Source organism: Mustela nigripes, chromosome 13, assembly GCF_022355385.1.
Source record: "Mustela nigripes isolate SB6536 chromosome 13, MUSNIG.SB6536, whole genome shotgun sequence".
NCBI lineage: Eukaryota > Metazoa > Chordata > Mammalia > Carnivora > Mustelidae > Mustela > Mustela nigripes.
The window spans coordinates 60,691,875-60,709,659 of NC_081569.1; the positions used below are offsets into that span (position 1 = coordinate 60,691,875).

The 17,785-nt window shown below is 57.3% G+C and overlaps 1 protein-coding gene across 1 annotated transcript in view; it reads right to left on the reverse strand.

Annotated features, from left to right (window-relative positions):
- The window catches only part of SPTBN5 (spectrin beta, non-erythrocytic 5), a 45,654-nt gene that overhangs the window by 19,997 nt on the left and 7,872 nt on the right, over nucleotides 1-17,785 (reverse strand). The window contains exons 7-31 of the mRNA XM_059372600.1: nucleotides 16,856-16,994; nucleotides 16,525-16,757; nucleotides 16,131-16,287; nucleotides 15,845-16,045; nucleotides 15,552-15,758; nucleotides 14,907-15,107; nucleotides 14,091-14,243; nucleotides 11,177-11,307; nucleotides 10,714-10,953; nucleotides 10,115-10,402; nucleotides 8,690-8,930; nucleotides 8,380-8,519; nucleotides 8,131-8,230; nucleotides 7,230-7,400; nucleotides 6,560-6,715; nucleotides 5,899-6,113; nucleotides 5,322-5,499; nucleotides 4,898-5,098; nucleotides 4,554-4,670; nucleotides 3,380-3,537; nucleotides 2,849-2,984; nucleotides 2,458-2,603; nucleotides 1,573-1,687; nucleotides 1,356-1,466; nucleotides 923-1,102 (exon numbers count right to left, since the gene is read on the reverse strand). Of these exons, the coding sequence (XP_059228583.1) occupies nucleotides 923-1,102; nucleotides 1,356-1,466; nucleotides 1,573-1,687; nucleotides 2,458-2,603; nucleotides 2,849-2,984; nucleotides 3,380-3,537; nucleotides 4,554-4,670; nucleotides 4,898-5,098; nucleotides 5,322-5,499; nucleotides 5,899-6,113; nucleotides 6,560-6,715; nucleotides 7,230-7,400; nucleotides 8,131-8,230; nucleotides 8,380-8,519; nucleotides 8,690-8,930; nucleotides 10,115-10,402; nucleotides 10,714-10,953; nucleotides 11,177-11,307; nucleotides 14,091-14,243; nucleotides 14,907-15,107; nucleotides 15,552-15,758; nucleotides 15,845-16,045; nucleotides 16,131-16,287; nucleotides 16,525-16,757; nucleotides 16,856-16,994 (4,315 nt within the window). The remainder of the gene's footprint in view (nucleotides 1-922; nucleotides 1,103-1,355; nucleotides 1,467-1,572; nucleotides 1,688-2,457; nucleotides 2,604-2,848; nucleotides 2,985-3,379; nucleotides 3,538-4,553; nucleotides 4,671-4,897; nucleotides 5,099-5,321; nucleotides 5,500-5,898; nucleotides 6,114-6,559; nucleotides 6,716-7,229; nucleotides 7,401-8,130; nucleotides 8,231-8,379; nucleotides 8,520-8,689; nucleotides 8,931-10,114; nucleotides 10,403-10,713; nucleotides 10,954-11,176; nucleotides 11,308-14,090; nucleotides 14,244-14,906; nucleotides 15,108-15,551; nucleotides 15,759-15,844; nucleotides 16,046-16,130; nucleotides 16,288-16,524; nucleotides 16,758-16,855; nucleotides 16,995-17,785) is intronic.

The following is a 17,785-nucleotide window of genomic DNA, read 5'->3' on the forward strand; positions in this document are numbered from 1 at the left end:
GCTCCTTCTCCTCCCCCTTCTGTCTCTCCCCAGCTCACATGCTCTGCAGGGTCCAGGGCCTCTTTTACCTCATGAAGGCTTCTCTGACACTGTGACACCTCGCTGCTCACCTTGTACTCGAGAGATTTCTGCTTTAACACTTGCACACTGTCTTCAGATCCGTGTACACAGCATGAGAGCTGAAGGGGCCTTGGATCCTTGTCCAAACTCCTCATTGCCGAGGTGAAGAACGGTCAATGGCACAGTGTGTGTGAGGGAGGACTCACAGACAGAGGCCTTGCTCAAGCTCACGCTGCTGGACAGTAGCAGAGGCAGATCCCCAGATCAATTCTTTTTGCAGGGTCAGAGTTTGGTCCTCCTGGTTTACCAGGCACTGGCTCTGGGGACTTCTGAGACAGCCTGTGGCCAGGGTCCCCGTCCCAATCTGGCTTCTGGAGTTTGAGGCTTGTTCCCTCATCTAGAGAGGCTCCCTGAGGACAACCAAGTCCATCTTACCTAGCTTCTTCATCACCCTTCTCTCTCCATCCATGGACCCCGGTAGACAGTGAGACACAGATGTTCAACAGATGCTAGCTTATCCTGAGGTCACTGTCTAGAACATGTGACTCTCCCATTATGGGCTGCTTTTCCTTCCCAGGCCTCACTGACTGCTCTGTTACTCACCTGTGCTGCTGTTGACTCAAACCTAAGGAGTACCTGCTGTGTCCCACGCATTCAGTGCCCTGGCAGACAGACGGACCTGCGACAGACCTCCAGACGTACCTGTGTTCCTCTAACTCGTGTCCACACTGAGTTTCCCTCCAGAGCTGGAGGGCCTCAATAGCACATGCACGTGCATGGCAACACACACACACACACACACACACACACACACACACACACACACGTACACGCATGCAGCCCAAGAGGACAGAGCCCTCACCGCTCTGTGGAAACGGGCCAGGAGGCATGCCCGCTCTAGCTGCGTCCTGCGCTGTTCCATGTGTAGCTTCAGGGCTTCCCAGGCCTGCGCCAGTGCCTCCTGCCTCTGCTGCACAGCCTGGGCCTGGGGCCCTGGCCCCAGCTTCTGAACTGCACTTGCAGCCTCTAGCAGTTCCTGCAGCTGGGGGCAGGGAGAGGAGACGGGGGTGGTGGGGGGAATGTCACGTCCTCCTGGAGACTGAAGGGCCTGCCCATCCCACAGAACCCTCCTCCAGCCAGGCCCTGCCATGCCCAGTAGGCCCAGTGGGAGGCCCTGGGAGAGCGCAGGAAACCCAGAAGAAGAGATAGACAAAGCTCAAGGGGGCCAGTGGAGGCACGGGGGGGAGGGGGCGAAAAGGAGGTGAAGGGGGGGAGAGGCAGCCAGACTGGCTCACCTGCTGCCCAGCGCCCCTGAGCTCATGCTCCAGCTCTTCGTGTCTCCTCAGCTGAGCCTCCAGCCCATGCAAGTCTGGGGCCACCTCACTGGGGAGGCTTGTGGCTTTCTCCTGAGGAGAGGAGATGGCCAAGGCTGTCAGGAATAGAGGGTGCGACACCGAACTGGGGGTGTGTCCCCTTCTAGAAAGAATCCCCTTCCTCCCCTTGGGCTCGTACCTGGACCTGCGTGAGGGCTTCCAACAGATCTCTGTGTACTCTGAGGGTGACCTCAGCATCTTGCAGCTGGTGGCCTCGGGCCTGGGTCAGCTCCCACAGCTCCGACCAGGCAGCCCTGTCCCCACGTGTGTGGAAGACGAATGGGATGTCAGCCATTGGCCCAGCATCTCATTCCACACTTGGCTGGTCCTGTCAGCCCTTGTCCTTTCCGGGCTGCATCCAGGACTGGCTCAGAGCTCCCCTTTGGAACCCCTTTCCTGCCTCAGGGCCTGCCTGGAGCCTTTCCAGCTTTACCACGAGTTCAGTCCTTCACTGCTGTCATGCTCAGCCCTTGATTTCTAAGCTTTGTGCTCCTTCTTCCCTCTTGTGTATTCCAGTCGCAAATGTCAATCAGCTTATAAACATTCAAGGACAGGAGCTGCATCTTCTCTCCATTCCTCAGTGTGCTCAGCCAACTCTCACTGAGCTTCTAAGGCTTCCACCAGGCCAGGCTCCATGCCAGGGGTCATGGACAAGTCAGGCCTGGCCTCAGAGCCCGCAGGCTGGGATTGGAGGTGGGGGGACCCATGCCAGCCAGGTGGCAGCTAGGCCGTCTTTGCACAGCTCCTTCCCCAAGTCCTGGGAGCCAGGAGTTTGGAAAAGTGTCCCTGGGGGTCCGGGCAGGCGTCCCTGATCTGCACACCCAGACTTGCCTCCCTTCACAGTCCGTGGTCACCAGGAGCTGGCTCAGCCTCCCTGGGGCCAGCGCCCTCTCCAGAATCCTTGCAGGCAGACAGAGCCAGTGTGGCCCTCAGAGCAGCCTGCCCTCTCTGAACACCCCAGGAGCTGCCTGCACAGCTCACTCCCCCAAGCCAGCACCCCCCGCCTAGCCCACTGGGCACTCACTGCAGGTGCTGCTGCGTCTGCCGGGCATCAGGGGCGGCCCTGTGCCCGAGCTCCTGCAGGTTCTCTGCCAGCTGCCGGCAGGCCGCCACCCGCAGGGCACCCAGCTCCACTCGCCGCTGAAACCTTGTGAACTCAGTGCAGAGGTGCTGAGGACAAGAGGGGAGTGGGTGACAGAGTGACCCCCCAGGAAGGCAGCAAGCAGCTGGGAAGCTGGGGTCTCCTGATTGGGCAACGAGGGGTGGGACAGCCCCCGTTGCCTATACCTCCTCAGAAGGCCTGTCCTCGGCCAGCACTCAGGACTCCCACAGCCCCCTCCTCCACAGTCCTTTGGGCCGGCCCACTGCCCCCGGCCTTCTCCCTGAGGGTGTCCTCCCAGCCCTATTCTGCTCACCAGGATGTGCTCATGGTCTTCTCCGAGGCTCTCCCCCAGCCCAGCCGCCTGCTTCTGGCTAGCCAGCCAGGTCCGCAGCTCCTCAGCCTCCCCCATGAACTCATGCAGCTTCAGAGTCCCCTCCAGCTCTTGGCCCCTGTGGGGACAGCCTGTGGTTCCTATAGGTTGGCTGCCCACTCCCCTGGGGAGAGTGGGCCCAGCGGAAGGGGGGAACCTGAAGGAGCATATTCGTGGTCTCTGTGAAAGCCTGTGGTTCTGGATTCAGGGAGAAGTAAGCCAGGGCAGGGCAGTGGGCTCATATGCAGGGAAGCAACCGGAGCTGGGAGCAGGGAGCTGGGGGCTGAGCTCTTGCCCAGCGGGCCTTGCTGTGGACATGACGGAAGGAGGAGAGTAACCCCCAGCAAGGGCTCCTCTGACACATCTCTATGGGCTGGGGGGCCAGGCTTTCCTTCCAGCTCAGGGTCACGGCATGGGAACGGTCAACCATGGCTAGGCCCCGCCAGACCCAGAGCGGGTACAGCACCCCCTTACCGTGTGGCCGCCCGTTCCCGCAGTGCCCGCAGCTGCTCCCAGAGCCTCTCCCGTACCACGTGCAGGTGCTCCGGAGCCCCAGGGCCAGCGAGGATTTGCGCCCTCTGGTCAAGCTTCTCCATGGAGCTCCAGCAGAGGGCCAGTTCCTGCTGCAGGGCCTGCCAGCACACACCGACCCAGGCCCGGTGCAGACTGGATGGCTCCTTCACACACACACGCATCTTCCCCACCCTTCCCTTCAGCCACGGATCCTCAGACTCAACCGTCTGCCCATCTACATACCCACTAATCCACCTGTCCATTCATCCCCACCCCATCTGCCCAGCCATGCATCCAACATCCACCCACCCAATGCTCGTGGAGTTCTGTGTCCTCAGAGGACTCACTATTTAGTAAGAGAGGTTAGGTGCTGGGTAACTGGGGCCGGGAGAGGGCGGACGTAGGAGATACTGCACTAGACCCAGACAATACAGAAGACAGCGATGGCTGGGGTTAAGTGAGCTGCCCAGGACGTCTGGGACACCGAAGCCCCACAAGGGCATGGCCCCAGGCATGCTCTGCACAAATGGCTGAGAGTCCTCCATCCCAGGACGTGGAAACACCGACCATGAGGGCTCTACGGAAACCACGTCCAGACAAGAGGACGCGTCACTGCCAGCCGGAACCAGGGCTGCTGTGGGGTTCAGAGCTGTGAGGTCCTGAGAGTCTGAGCCCAGGAGGAGAGTGCACTGGGCCTCCCTCCCTTTAACTGTGGCAGGGGAATGCTTGCCAGGGGAGGTAGGTATCAAGAGGGCATTTGGTTAACTCAAAGGGTGACATTCAAAGTGTGGGAGGAAGAACCCCGAGGAAGACATGGGAGAAGGTGCTGGGGCAAGAGAGGAAGAAGGCAGGGGAATCCTGAGCCCACAGGGGTGTCAATGGGTCAGGAGACTAAAGAAGGGGGCAGAGTTCTTCAAAGAGCTGTCTCTGAAGGAGGGGAGCCCTGGGGATAGGCAGGGGGCCCTGCCAGACTTGGGGGTTGGCAGGAAAGGAGTTGGCTGTGTCTTCAGGAAGAAACAGCAGGGCTCTGTGCCCCTGGGAAGGAGAATGTGCCCTTGGTGAGCATGATACACCTCTCCTAGTGGCTCATCGTCTCCCCAGGGCAGGCTGTGTGCAGGCTGCCGGGACATGGTACCTGGTTCTTCTTGATGAGCCTGGAGGTGGCTGCTTCATCTCCACCACAGTCCTCATTGTCCACCAGAGGCTGCTTTTCCTTTACCCAGTCCTCCAGCTCCGATGCAGCCAGAAAGCACTGCCAGGAATAAGGCCACCTCACCCTGATGATGTCAGCTGGGACCCTCCACCAACCCTTGGGGACATCGCACTAGGCTTTCCAGCAGCCTGTACAAAGGATTCTGTGCCTGTTGGGGACTTGCCAGCTTCTGGGCCGGGGTTCTGCCAACTGACCCGCCCCCCTGAGAGGCCCAGCTCTTGCAGACCTCCCTCACAGTGTGACCCCGGGGGCTCTCCGTGTCCCACCTGTTGGAGAGCCACAGCCTGCTGCAGGCACTGGGCCTGTGCCTCCCACATCCGCTCCAGCTCAGCCCAGCGGCCCTCCAGCTTCTGGCATTGCTCCAGGACACGTGAGGCTTCGGGGTGCCCCGAGGCTGCGAGGCTCTGTCCAGAACCCAGCACGTGCTGTACCTGTCCCTGGTGGGCTCTCATCTCCGCCCCCAGCTCCTGCCACAGAATGGGATGGGGACTGCTGCCTCTGGGCTTCCCTTAGGCACCGGGCCCCTGCAACAGAGCTGTGCATGCGGCTCTAGGCCCCACTGGGGCAAAACCGGGCAGAGAATAACGGGGGGCAGAGACTTGGGAATAGGGACAACATGTTAGTGACAGAAGGCTTCTAAGATCTCAGAGTGGGAGGTCAGGGATCCTGGGAGGAACAGGGGGCGACTACCTCGTGCTTGTGGCAAAGTCTCTGGGCTCGGTTCAAGCACTGGGTGGAGCCGACTCTGGTCATGCGCTCAGCCACCCAAGTGAGCTCCAGGTTGCTCAGTTGGTAGAACTCATGCAGCTCCACTGAGGCCTGCAGCTGTAGGCGCCGGGCGGCCAAAGGTCCCTGCAGAGACTTGAACCTGGGTGAAGGCAGAAGACATGGTAGACAGTGGAAACAGTCGGTGGGACAGTGGGGAGGCCCTCAGGACTTCCCACAGTCCAGCGAGGGACCCATGAGGAACAAAGCAGAGGACAGGGGAGAGCCTCATCTGATGATGGTGAAGCAGCTGGAAAGGACCCAGGGCCAAACACTTCACCCAGATAACCTGCTTGACTTCAGATTGTGGGGTACTGAGGATGCCTAGAATTGGGGTCTCTGGCCTTCCTATCCCGGGAATGACCCTCCTCATAAGGGAAGGAGATTTGGACAAGTAGGTCATGTAGATGCCACTGCTGGCCTCACTGGGTAAACTGTCCTCATGTTCATGGGGTGGGAGGTAGCATAGAGTGGGGTGAAGATGGAACAAGCAGGTGGGTACCTCTGTAGGTATTTCTGGGTCTCCTCCACAATGGTCTGGGAAGTGAGCCCCTGGTGGGCCTGGGAGACGAGGGCAGCCATCTTGCTGGCCAGTGCCTGGCTCTCGCTTTCCAGTTGGCTGTGCCATTTCTGTAACTCCCGGCTCGAACCCAGGTCCTGCCCTGTTTCTGCGCTTTGGAGGCTCCTCTCTAGCTGCTTCATCTTCTCCTTGGCATCCTGGGGAGAGTGCAGGGTCCTGCATCAGGCTCTGTAGCACAGGTTTGCAAGTTTTTGGACTCCGAGACCATACTGCTTGCCGCTTACCAGATTCGCCGAGGACCTACTGAGGACCCCAGAGTCTCACCGTCCACCTCCCACCCGCCCCACGCCCCAGAGCCTCATGAACACTCCCATTCCCTCATGCTTCTTCCTCCATAGGTATCCCAGCTGTGCTGACTACACCCTGGGCACACAGGAGACAATTCTGAACTGTCAGAGCCAGGCCCCACTTGCCATCAGCCAGAGGCCTCTCAAGACGGCAGGACTCCCCAGGGCCCCTCCAGACTTAGCAGAATACCCCAGACTCCTCCCTGCCCCTGTCTGTCCTGCCTGTTCCCCTTCCCCATCCTGGCCCAGCAAAGCCTCAGTCTCCCTCCTGTGCCCTGGGTCTCTCTTCAGCAGACCTGCAGCAGCCCCAGAAGCTGTCTAGTCTGCTGGAGCCGGTCCCCCTGCCGGGCCAGCTTGTTCTTCAACTCTTCCCACTTGCTGCTCAGGCCCTGAAGGCTGGCCTGCACAGCTTCCCCGGCACAGTGCCCGTCGCTCAGCAGCCGTCTCCCCGCCTGGAGTAGACACAAAGATGGAGGGAATTGTGTCAAGTTGCTTTTCCACGAGGGGCCACAGCAGGCGGGACCCAGATGGCAGAGGTGGGGGGAGGGGTAGTCTGCTACAGGTTGTGTTCTCCAGGCTGCAAGGGCTCAAGAATTTCCTGTAGCCCCCCGATCTGTAGGCAGCGCTAGGCGGGCTCTGGGCTGGTGCCCCCGAGGTGAGCAGGGTGAGCCCGCAGCAGACGGGAAGGCTTTGGTCAGGTGGAAGTGGCAGGTGCTAGAGCTGCCCTGAGAGCCGGGGGGTGGGGTGGGGATGGTGGGAAGACATGAAGGGAATGTTCTGGGCTGGTTTGGGCACCAAGACAGAGGGGTATCCAGCAGAGTGGAGGAGGAAGCTGGGGGATCCTAATTCTGAGGAGACTGAGATTGAGTCTTCCTTCGGCAAGTTTGTTCCATGAAAACAGGCCATCCAGCTGGGCTGGGGATTTGAAGAGGCATGAGCCCTGCACCCTCTGTCTAGCACCCCCACCTGCTGCAGGCCCTCCACGTGCCCAGAGGAGGCCAGCAGCTCACGCTTGGTAGCTTCATGCCATGCAGCTTGCTGCAGGATGTCGCTGGGCTTTCGGGAAGGCTCCTCTGCTGCCCTCAGCCCCTTCTCCTCTATCCACAGCACCAGACCTGCCACATCCTGCTGCCATTCCTGCCCAAGAACCAGGAGAAAATGGGTCTCATGAGCCAGGGGGAAGGGCTGATGCATGGACCTCTAGAAAGGGGGTCTCATGGACCCCCTGGGAAAGAGCAGGACACAGTGTGCAAGGTGGAGCCTGGGTTACTGCTCACAAGTGGGGACAGGAAAGCGGAGATGGGGAGGGAAATGTTCCCCTCACAGCAGGAGGAGGTCCGGGGAGGGACAGCCTGGGGTTCCCCAATGGTGTCCTGTGCCCAGGTAACAGGAGCCCTTGGTCAGTCCCCACCACTCAGGCCACCTCAGATCACATATGGCCATTTCTCTCTCCTAATAGGCTTATGCCACAGGAGGCCTGTGGACCGGCACAGCTCTGAGTCCCCATGGGGGCTGAACAAGTCTCTGACAGAGCCGAGGTCTGCAGTGGATGCCCATGGCCCAAGTGTGAGCCCAGAGTGTGGCCCAAAATGATGGGCAACGGGAGTCGCCAAATGAGGGAAGGCCAAGAGAGTTTATCAGGACTTTGTTCAGTCCTGCCTCAACAGTGTGGCCTCAGCCTGTAAAAATCAGAGCTGTAACACATGTCCCACAAGAGGGGCTATGCGGGTCCGTGGCAGAACAGAACATGTGGGAAGGTGCTTTGCAAACCATAAAGGGCTCTGCATTGTGCACGAGTGTTCACGCAGCAGGGGCCTCCTAGGCCCTCCTCCCGGGAGGCCTCGTCCACCTGGGCTGGCCGCCTCACCTGCAGCTGGAGGGAAGCCAGCAACCGCCTCCTCTTCTGCTCACTCCTTTCCTGGACCCTGGTCCACTGTGCCTGGACACTCTGCAGCTGTTCCTGGACCCTAGAGGCCAGGTGGAGTGGGGGAGGGCTCAGGGGTAGGGGACTCGGCTCAGGGCGTGCCCTGCTGCCACCTCGAGGCCCACACCCTCTCCCAGCCTCGGGGCAGCAGGCCATATAGGGTGTGCTCTGTGCCCATGGGCCTTGGCTCACTTGTGTGCATCAGGGTGTTGGCTCAGGGCCAGCTTCTCACCACGTGCCCGCAGAGCCTCTGCTTGATGGCCAAGGATGCCCAGGAGCCACCCAAAGTCCCGGTGCTGCTGCAGCAGGCTCTGGACCTCCCCGACATCGTCCTTGGGGGGCAGAGGCCGGAGGTCATGCTTGGGATGATGGGGTCAGCACCATCTTGCCCACTGCTGGCTCCAGGGCCACCAGCAACCCCCACCCCATCCCCTGCCCATCTTCAAAGCTCCCCCCCAGTGATGGGGAAGCGCCCTGCAGCCCTGTATCCCTGGCCCCCTACCCCAAGCTTGTCCCGCTGCAGGAAGACCTCGTGTCTGGCACAGGTGGCAGTGAAACCATCGACATCTCCGCCAAACCTCTGCAGCTCCAGCCCCTCCTGCAGCCGCTGCCGTCTCTGCTCCCAGGCGGCCTGCAGGGCCGGGCCTTGCTGGCCCAGGAGGCTCAGAGCGCGGGCCACCTCCTGGGAGTCCGGGGAGTCCAAGACTGAAAGGGTCTGGCCCTGAGCCTCCAGCTGCTGCAGCCTGTCCAGAACGACAGGCGGAGTGTCAAACCCCATCTGCACCTCTCGCTGTCCCTTCCTCCCCTCTCCCTTGGTCACTCACTTTGGAGCTCTGATAAAGGGCTAACTGGCAGGGGGGACCTGAGGCTGGTTAGCCCCAGTGGCGTACTCGTCCCCTAGGACAGCTGTGCCCTAGCTCACTAGTGAGGCGCAGACCATAATGGGCCAGACACGCTGCTGAGGTCTCATGGCGGCCACGCTTCCTGCTGGTCACACACTTGCTCCAGGGCCCCATCCCACTGGCCATGCCCAGGCAAGTAGAAGAATCCCTCAAACTGCACCTCGGCCACCATATGGCCATGGACATGAGAAAGGGTGCCTCTCTCAGCCAGCTGAGCACATGGGTACACAGCTTGGGGACAGGTGACACCTTTGTGTGGATTCGGAAAAGGCTCTGCTTCCTCTGAGGTGAGGCAGCCTTAACCCATTAGTAGAGTCTGGAAACAGAGGACGGGATGGATTCGGTGCCCAACTCGGCTACCTTCAGGTCCTCCTGTGTGGTCACAGCCTGTCAACTGTGCGTGGTGACCCTGCCTGCCTGACAGACCTGGGCTGACATCCCCGAAAGACCGATGGTCTAGCCAGACCGGGGAGGAGCCATCTGACTATGGGAGCCTGTGGGGTCTGTGTCATCCAGAAGTGAATACTCAAAGCAATCCATCAGGCTCACCTGGGTGGGGTATGGCTTATGGCCAAATCTGCACTTGACAGAACCTTCCGGGAAGCTAAGATTCTGCCCTGTATTCCACCTCACCCCACCCCCAGAAGTACACAGGATACCTGACCAGTTCTTGGTTACATCCCCCTCCTTTTTTTTTTTTTTTTAAAGATTTATTTATTTGACAGACAGAGATCACAAGTAGGCAGAGAAGCAGGCAGAGAGAGGGGGAAGCAGGCTCCCTGCTGAGCAAAGAGCCTGGTGTGGGGCTCAATCCCAGAACCCTGGGATCATGACCTGAGGTAAAGGCAGAGGCTTTAACCCACTGAGCCATCCAGGCGCCCCTATATCCCCCTCCTTAAAACCTGCTCCAAGCACCTGCTGGATCCTAGCTTGGCCTACTCCCCTGGGTGACACCCAGTTTCCTGCCTCTCACTTTCTGGTGGCCTGTCCCCTGAAGGCTATTCTGTCTGCCCTCCCCTCCTGACCTCTCCTGTTGCAGCTGTATCTCCACCTGCAGGTCTGTGTGCTCCATCAGCAGCTGCTGGGCTGAGGCCACATCCACCACCTTCTCCTCCCTGCGCAGCTGAGCCCAGATGCCTTCCACCCACAGCAGCAGCTGCTGGCTCTCCTGCAGGAAGCTCTGCCGCGCCCTCGCTTCAGCCCAGGCCCTGGCCTGTCGGGCCACCTGCTGCTGTCCCCGTTCCAGCAGCTCCCACAGTGGCTCCACCTGTTCTTGCAGGGATCGGCTCTCTGGGGGGCCCAGCTCCTCAGCCCTGGGAGATGGGGTCCACCGCCTTGTTAGGACCCTGCCCTGGAGTCCTGGTGTCCAGGCTCGGATTCCCCAGGAGAAGGGGTGGGGATCCCTCATTCCCATTTCCTCCCTTGCCCCAGGGGCAGCAAGCCTATGTGGCCCGCCCTTTCTCCATGGGCATTTCCTTGTACCCTTCCCCCACCTGTGTCCCTGTCCTTCAGGCAGCACATCCTGCCCATCCTCCACTTTCTGTCCCATTCCTCATTCCCGCAACCCTGCTCAGTCCTCCCCTGCCTCCCAGGGCCCTGTCCCCATGCCAAGCCCAGGCTGTACTTCATGGCTGTCCTTTGCAGGTAATGGATTCTCCTCTCCAGCGTTAACATCTTCTGCTGGGCCAGCTGCAGGGTGCAGTGGCTGTCCGTGGATTGCCCCAGCTGTAGGATTTCCAGCTGGAGAATCAGGTCTTGCAGTTGGACCTGTGTGGATCCACACTCGTGCAGAAAAGTGCACACATCTGCGGTGTGTGCCAGTTGTGTTTCCTTCTCTTTCTTCAGGGCTTCCATCTGCCCCCACCTGACCAGAGGGAACAGGGATGTCTCCATCACAGGGACATCCCCATCCATCCCAGGACCTTGGCTGGGGGCTCACACAATGGCTGCTAACAGGCTGGCCATTCCCACACCCTCTCCTCCCTGACGCACACAGTGTTTCCTCCTGGCATCCTGGGAGGTAGATAAGCAGGCTCCACAGGCCTGGGGAACTGGATCCAGCCCGTCCTGCACTCCCTCATTCTTACCTCTGGCTCAATTCCTCCTGCTGTTGCTGAATTCTGGGGATACCTTCAGGATATCTCTGCTTCAGCTGTTCTGCATTGCTGCTGACCTCAGCCCAGTAGCCCCTTCCCACAGCCAGGGTAGTGAGGAAGTTCTAGGGAAAGGAAGACCAGGCCTTGAGGGTTTTTTCCTCTTCTCACAGCTGCCCTCAAGACTACAATTTACCTCAGACATGCTCTGCTGCCTAGGTGTTTGAACTGCTTCCCTCTCAAAGGACTGGGATTTCTGTCCTTAAAGGGCTGGAGGGCTTTTTAAGAATTCAAAGCCAGAGGGTGCCTCGGTGGCTCAGTGGGTTAAGCCTCTGCCTTCAGCTCAGGTCATGATCCCAGGGTCCTGGGATCTAGCCCTGAATCAGGCTCTCTGCTCAGCAGGGAGCCTGCTTCCCCCCACCCCCACCTCTCTGCCTACTTGTAATCTGTCAAATGAATAAATAAATAAATCTTAAAAAAAAAATTCAAAGCTGGGTATCCAAACTAGAAAGAAGTAAAACTGTCACTATTTGCAGATGACCATGTATTACATACAGAAACCATAAAGACCTCACTGACAAATTGTTACAACAAATGAATTCAGCAACAGTACAGGGCACAGAATCAATCTACAGGGATAGCTGGCACTTCTGTATACTAATAATGAACTGTCAGAGAAATTTAAAAAAAAGCTCACTTATAATTACATTAAAAATAAAGTACCTAGAATAAATTTAACATAAGAGATGAAAGACCTACACACTGAAAACTGACTCTGATGAAAGAAATTAAAAAAAAAAAACAAACCCACAAATAAATGGGAAGATATAACATGTTCATGGATTGGACGAGTTAATATTGTTAAAATGTCCATACTACTCAAAGCAAGCTACAAATTCAATATAATACATATCAATTCTAACATCATTTTTCACAGAACTAGAACCATCCTAAAATTTGTATGGAAACACAAAAGACTACATAGCTACAACAATGTTGAGAAAGAACCAAGTCAGAGGCATCATGCTCCCTGATTTCAAACTATACAGTTTACTATAATAAACTATAGTAATTATTTATAATAATCAAATAGCATGGTCTTGGCATAAAAACAGACATATAGATCAGTGGAGCAGAAGAGAGATCCCCAAAATAAACCCATGCACATAGGGTCAATTAATTTATGAAAAAGGAGCCAAGGATATACAATTGGGAAAAAAGATAGTCTCTTCAATAGTGCTGGGAAAACCGGACAGCCACATGCCAAATATGAAACTAGACCCTTACCTTACACCATAAACAACAAATTCAAAATGTTCAACACCAAGAGCCAATAATCTTCTTTCTCCAAAGAAGACATACAGATAGCCAACAGACATAGGGAAAGATGCTCAACATCACTAATCTTCAGGGAGATGCAAATCAAAACCACAACCAAAGATCACTAGAGAATGGCTGTTCTGGAAAAAACTAGAAAGAAGTGCTGGTGAGAATGTGGAGAAGGGAAAGAAAGGAAACCCTTGTGCACAATTGGTGGGAATGTAAATTGGTGCAGCAACTATGGAAAAGAACACAGAGGTTCCTCAAAAAATGAAAAACAGACCTACCTTATGGTCTAGCAACTCTGCTTCTGGCGTTTATCCAAAGAAAATGAAAACACTAACTTGAAAAGATATCTGCACCCTCATGCCCGTAGCAGCATTACGGGCAATAGCCAAGATATAGAAGCCGCCCCACTGTCCACTAATGGATGGACAAAGAAAATATGGTATATATATCTATATCTATATCTATATCTATATATATATATATCTACTGCATCCAAAAGAATTAAATATTTCTTTCATACCATAGAAAAAGAATGAAGTCTTGCTACTTGGGACAATGGGAGGGACCATGAGGGCATTCGGCTAAGTGAAGTAAGTCAGAGAGAGACAAATACTGTATGATCTTACTTGTATGGGGGTATCTAAAAGCACAAAGCAAAACAAGACAGACACAGAGAACAGATTGGTAGCTGCCAGAGGTAGGGAGCTGGGGGTGGATGACATGGGTAATGGCTCAATTCCTCCTGCTGTTGCTGAATTCTGGGAATACCTTCAGGATATCTCTGCTTCAGCTGTTCTGCATTGCTGCTGACCTCAGCCCAGTAGCCCATTCCCACAGCCAGGGTAGTGAGGAAGTTCTAGCCAACTTCTAGCTATAAAATAAGTCATGGGGATGGAATGTCTAGCATGGGGACTACAGTTAATCACACTATGTTGCATATTTGAAAGTTGCCAAGAGAGCACATCTTGAAAGTTCTCATCCTAAGGGATGCCTGGGTGGCTCAGTTGGTTAAACATCTGCCTTCAGTTCAGGTCCTGATTCCAGGGTCCTGGGATCGAGTCTCACATCAGGTTCCCTGCTCAGCGGGGAGCCTGCTTTTCCCCCTGCCTGCCAACTCCCCTTGCTTGTGTTCTGACAAATGCTAAAAAAATCTTTAAAAAAAAGTTCTCATCCCAAGAAAAAAATGTATGTAACTATGTGTGGTGATGGCTGTTAACCAAACTTATTGTAAAATGTACACGTATATTGAGTCCTTATGGTAATATAGAACATTATGTGTTGATATTAACTAGACTTACAGTGGTGATCATTTCACAATACCTGCAACTATCCTACCATTATATAGCATCCTTGAAACTACCGTAATGTCACATGTCATTTATGCTCGATAAAAAAACTCCAAAGCCAGACCCCTTGCTCTTCCTTCCCAGAGAGGACTAGAGTGAACATGGATCAGTCAGGCACAGGAGCGAATAATGGAGAGGCAGGAACGGGCAGGGAGGAAGAAGGATGGGGAATAAGGAGAAGTGGCAGGGCCAAGCAGCTGAGACCCGCCCCCCCCAGCCTTGGTGAGCAGTACCTCATATGTGAGCTGAGTGACCTCCAAGTTGTGGGCCTGGGGCTGCAGGGCTTGGAGCAGTGCTGTCTGCTTCTCCAGCCAGGACCGCAGCTCCCCACAGAAGCCATGGAAGCCCCACAGGGCTATTGCCTCCTCCAAGTGCGCCCTGTGGTGCTGAGGAGAGGCCGGCCCAGGGATTGTGGTGAGGGTCAACTTCCCATGGGGCCCTCAGAGTGGTCCTGTCACCCCAATTCCCCACTGGTGGGCACAAAGCCCTCTGTCAGAGGACTATGGAAGGGAGCTGACAAGAGCTCAGCATCAGGTCAAGGACCCTGGCAGAGTGTGCCCTTTTGATCTAGCCCTTGGCTCTCTGGTAGGGCCCTACTTCTGGGGGACCTGGCTCTGCCTAGCTTGGTCCACCTCCCTTCCAGGCTCTCCTCCTGCTGCCTACCACTCCCGGCTTCACTGCTGGGCTCCAGACTCTCTGGCCTTTACTCCTCCTGGGCCTCCTTCCTGCCTTGGCTTAGGTCCTGCCTAGGCCATTGTGTCCCTGTCTCTGCTGTAGCACCCCCCTCGCCTTTACCTGCTCTTAGCCTTTCCTTGTTCCTAGTCTCAGCCCAAGTATTCTTCCCTCAGGGATGCCCTCCCTGTCTGCCAGCCTGACCTGGGCTCCTATCACATCCACAGCTGTCTACTGACTTCTCATCTCCTCTGCCAGCACATAAGCTGTTTGCAGCCAGGATGCATGTCCAATAAGGGCTCTGTCCCTGGGCTCCCAGCTCAGGGTCCAGTAGAGAGTAAGGGCTCCATGAACATCTTCTAGAACAAGAATGTTACCTTTGCCAGGGCCCGCAGGCCCTCATAGTCTCGGCTCAGGCAGTCCTGTGTCTGGAGTATGGTGTTAGGGTCAAAGATGGCGTCAGGCTCAGCTGAGAGGGCCATCTTCCGGGTGCCTGGGGGGCTGGAGTAGCAGGAGACCTCGCTCCAGGTCCCCAGGTGGCTCAGGGCTTTCTTCGGAGAGCTCAGGGCAGACACCACCTGTGCTGATAAGACAGAGGGCAGCACATCCACTGGGGCTCCCCTAAGCACAGAAGGCTCCAAATGGTGCACCTAGAGGTTGTCCCTGGGGTGGTAAAAGTGAAGAGGGGGCATTCCAGCAGGAACCTGGTTAATGCCTGGAAACTGGTGGGCAAAATGAGCAAAGCCAGACGCACTGGATGACCTCCCTGGGTGGGCAGACGGGATGCCACGCACTGGGCTGGGCAGGAGGCAGGATGTTGCCGCGGAGGGGTGCCCCGTCCCCCGCACCCCCCCCTCCGCCCCCACAAGCCCAGGGGAAGCCCAGGCTTCCTGGTCCACGGCCACAAAAGCCCTCCCATCTCCATCTTCTGTGTGGTCACGGGAGACAGGGGCCTCGCTGAGATCACGCGTGCATTTGGAGCCGGAGGCCCGTAGTTCTGGGGCCCTGCCAGCCCCACGCACCGTGAGGGACACCTGCGCTGCGGCCGCGCGTGCCTGCTCATCCAGCTGCCGCAGTTCGGCCCCGAAGGCCTGAACCGCACGCTCCAGCCGCCGGTGGTGCAGCAGCAGGGCCTCGGTGGCCTCCGGGTCCGGTCCGCAGGGGGCGCTCTCCAGGGCCGACTGCTGTTCCCGCAGCCAAGAGGCCGCCTCTGCCGCGTCGGCCAGGTACTGCGGGGGGTGGGGGGGGGAGGGCAGGCTGTGCACTGGACGCCCCGCACACACCCGCCGCCGCTCGCCGCCCACCGTACCGCTACCTGCCGGGCTAGCAGAGCCGCCTGCAGCCTCGCCCCCCGCCTGGCCGCCCCGGCCCGGAGCCACTGCCACGTGCCCTGCAGTGCCTTGGCCCTCTTGCGGGGATCTGGCCGCGTGGGGGGCCCGCGGGCACTCAGGTCGCATCCCCTCCGCACGAGATCAGTGCACACGTTCTGGTGGTGGCGCAGCTCGGCTTCCAGGGCCTGGCGGGGTGCAGAGTAGGGATCTGGGTGAAGGGAAGAAGGGGGTCGCAAGGTGGGGACTGGCAGGGTGGCAGGCGGAGGGTACCTTGTGTTTCTGCAGGGCTGCTCTGATCTGGCTGAGGTCCGGGCCCAGGGCCCCATCATCCTCCAGCAGCCGCCCACGTTCCTTCAACCAGGCTTCCTCCTCCTCGCAGTGGTGCAGGAATTCCGCCAGCTGCAGGCTCTGCTCCAGCAAGGCCCGCCTGAGGGAAGGCAGGGGCCCCAAAGGGATTGGGGAGGGCTCCCCACCAGATTCAGACACTTCCCCTGAGACAAGAGTTTTCTTGTTCTGGATGACTCAGCAGGGGACCCAGAAGACTTGGGGGCGAGGGACAATGTGGAGAAAGTTGCCAAGTCAGCAGTATTTTTTAACATGGGCAGGAGGTTACTGGGTTATATGAAGATTCTGCAGTAGGTAGAAGAGTGGGATGAGCTCTTACCGGGCTTTGACCAGAGACACCAGGCTCCAGTGGAGCTGGGCCAGTGACTGGGCCTTGGCCTGCAGCACCTCCGCACCAGTGCCCAGGGAGGAGTCCAGTTCCATGGTCTGAAGGGCAAGATGGCGCACATGGGCTCCGTGGGCGGACACCTGGGCCTCCAGCAGGTCATGCTTCTGCAGTAGCTCCATGGTCTCTGCCAGCAGCTGCCCACAGGCTGTGGAGCTAGCCAGCACCTGGCCGGGGGTGGACAAGTGAACATTGCAGCCCCATAGTGCTGGTTCACCTGCTTTTTGGCCTGGGGGAGGGGGATGCTGGCTGGTACAGGGCCCACCTGGAGCTCCTTGAGCTGATTGGAGGCACTCTCCACCTCATGCAGCAAGCCCAGCATAGCCTGCAGGTCTGCCATCTGCTTCTTCTGCCCTTGGAGACGTTCAAGAAGTCGCTCCCAGCGCCCAGTGATCTCCAGTTGCCTGCAGTACATGAGAATAAGGGTGGTCTTTACTGGGCTGCTATGGGGAAGCCACCTTGGGGGCTATAGCTGGTGGGGGACTTGGTTGTTAGGGAGGAGCCTCAGCCTGGAGGCTGGGGCCTTGGAGCATCCTAGCCTGGGGTGATTGGGCCATCATATTCTTGCTTCTCAGACACAGACAGAGAAGTCAGAGGAAGGGTCTGTGAGGTTCAGGTCTTCAGGGCCCCCAATCCTTCTTTCCAGGCCCCATCTCAGATGATAGACAGCAACTCCAGCCTTCTAAGTGCCTGTGCTAAAATCTGGAGAACTCACTTTCTCACACCCCACATCTGGTCTGTCTGCAAGTCCCTCTGGGTTCAAAATATTTCTAGAATCCCACCATTTCTCATGGCCTCTGTTACTTCTCTCTGGCCTCTGTTACTTCTCTCTGGCCTAGATTATTGTGCAGCCTCCTATGTGGTCTGCTTCTGCTTCTTCCATCTGTCCCCGACATGGCCTCCAAAGTGATCACTGTAGAAGAGGAGTTGGACTGTGGCACTCCTTAGCTCAGGCTCTCCCACGACTCATTCCCCTCTGAGTCTTTAGGGCACTCTAGAGAACCCAGCATGCTATCTGGCTCCAGCCTTTGGCCCTGTCCTTCTGGGACCTCAGCTGCTGCCGGTCCCTTCGGTCAGCACTGGCCTCTGTGCTATCTTTTACAGGCACTGCACAAGCCATTCCTGCTGCCTGGGAGAGTCTGTCCCATCTGTATGGCTGCCCCCTCACTCCTCAGTGGTCTTTGCTCAAAAGTGA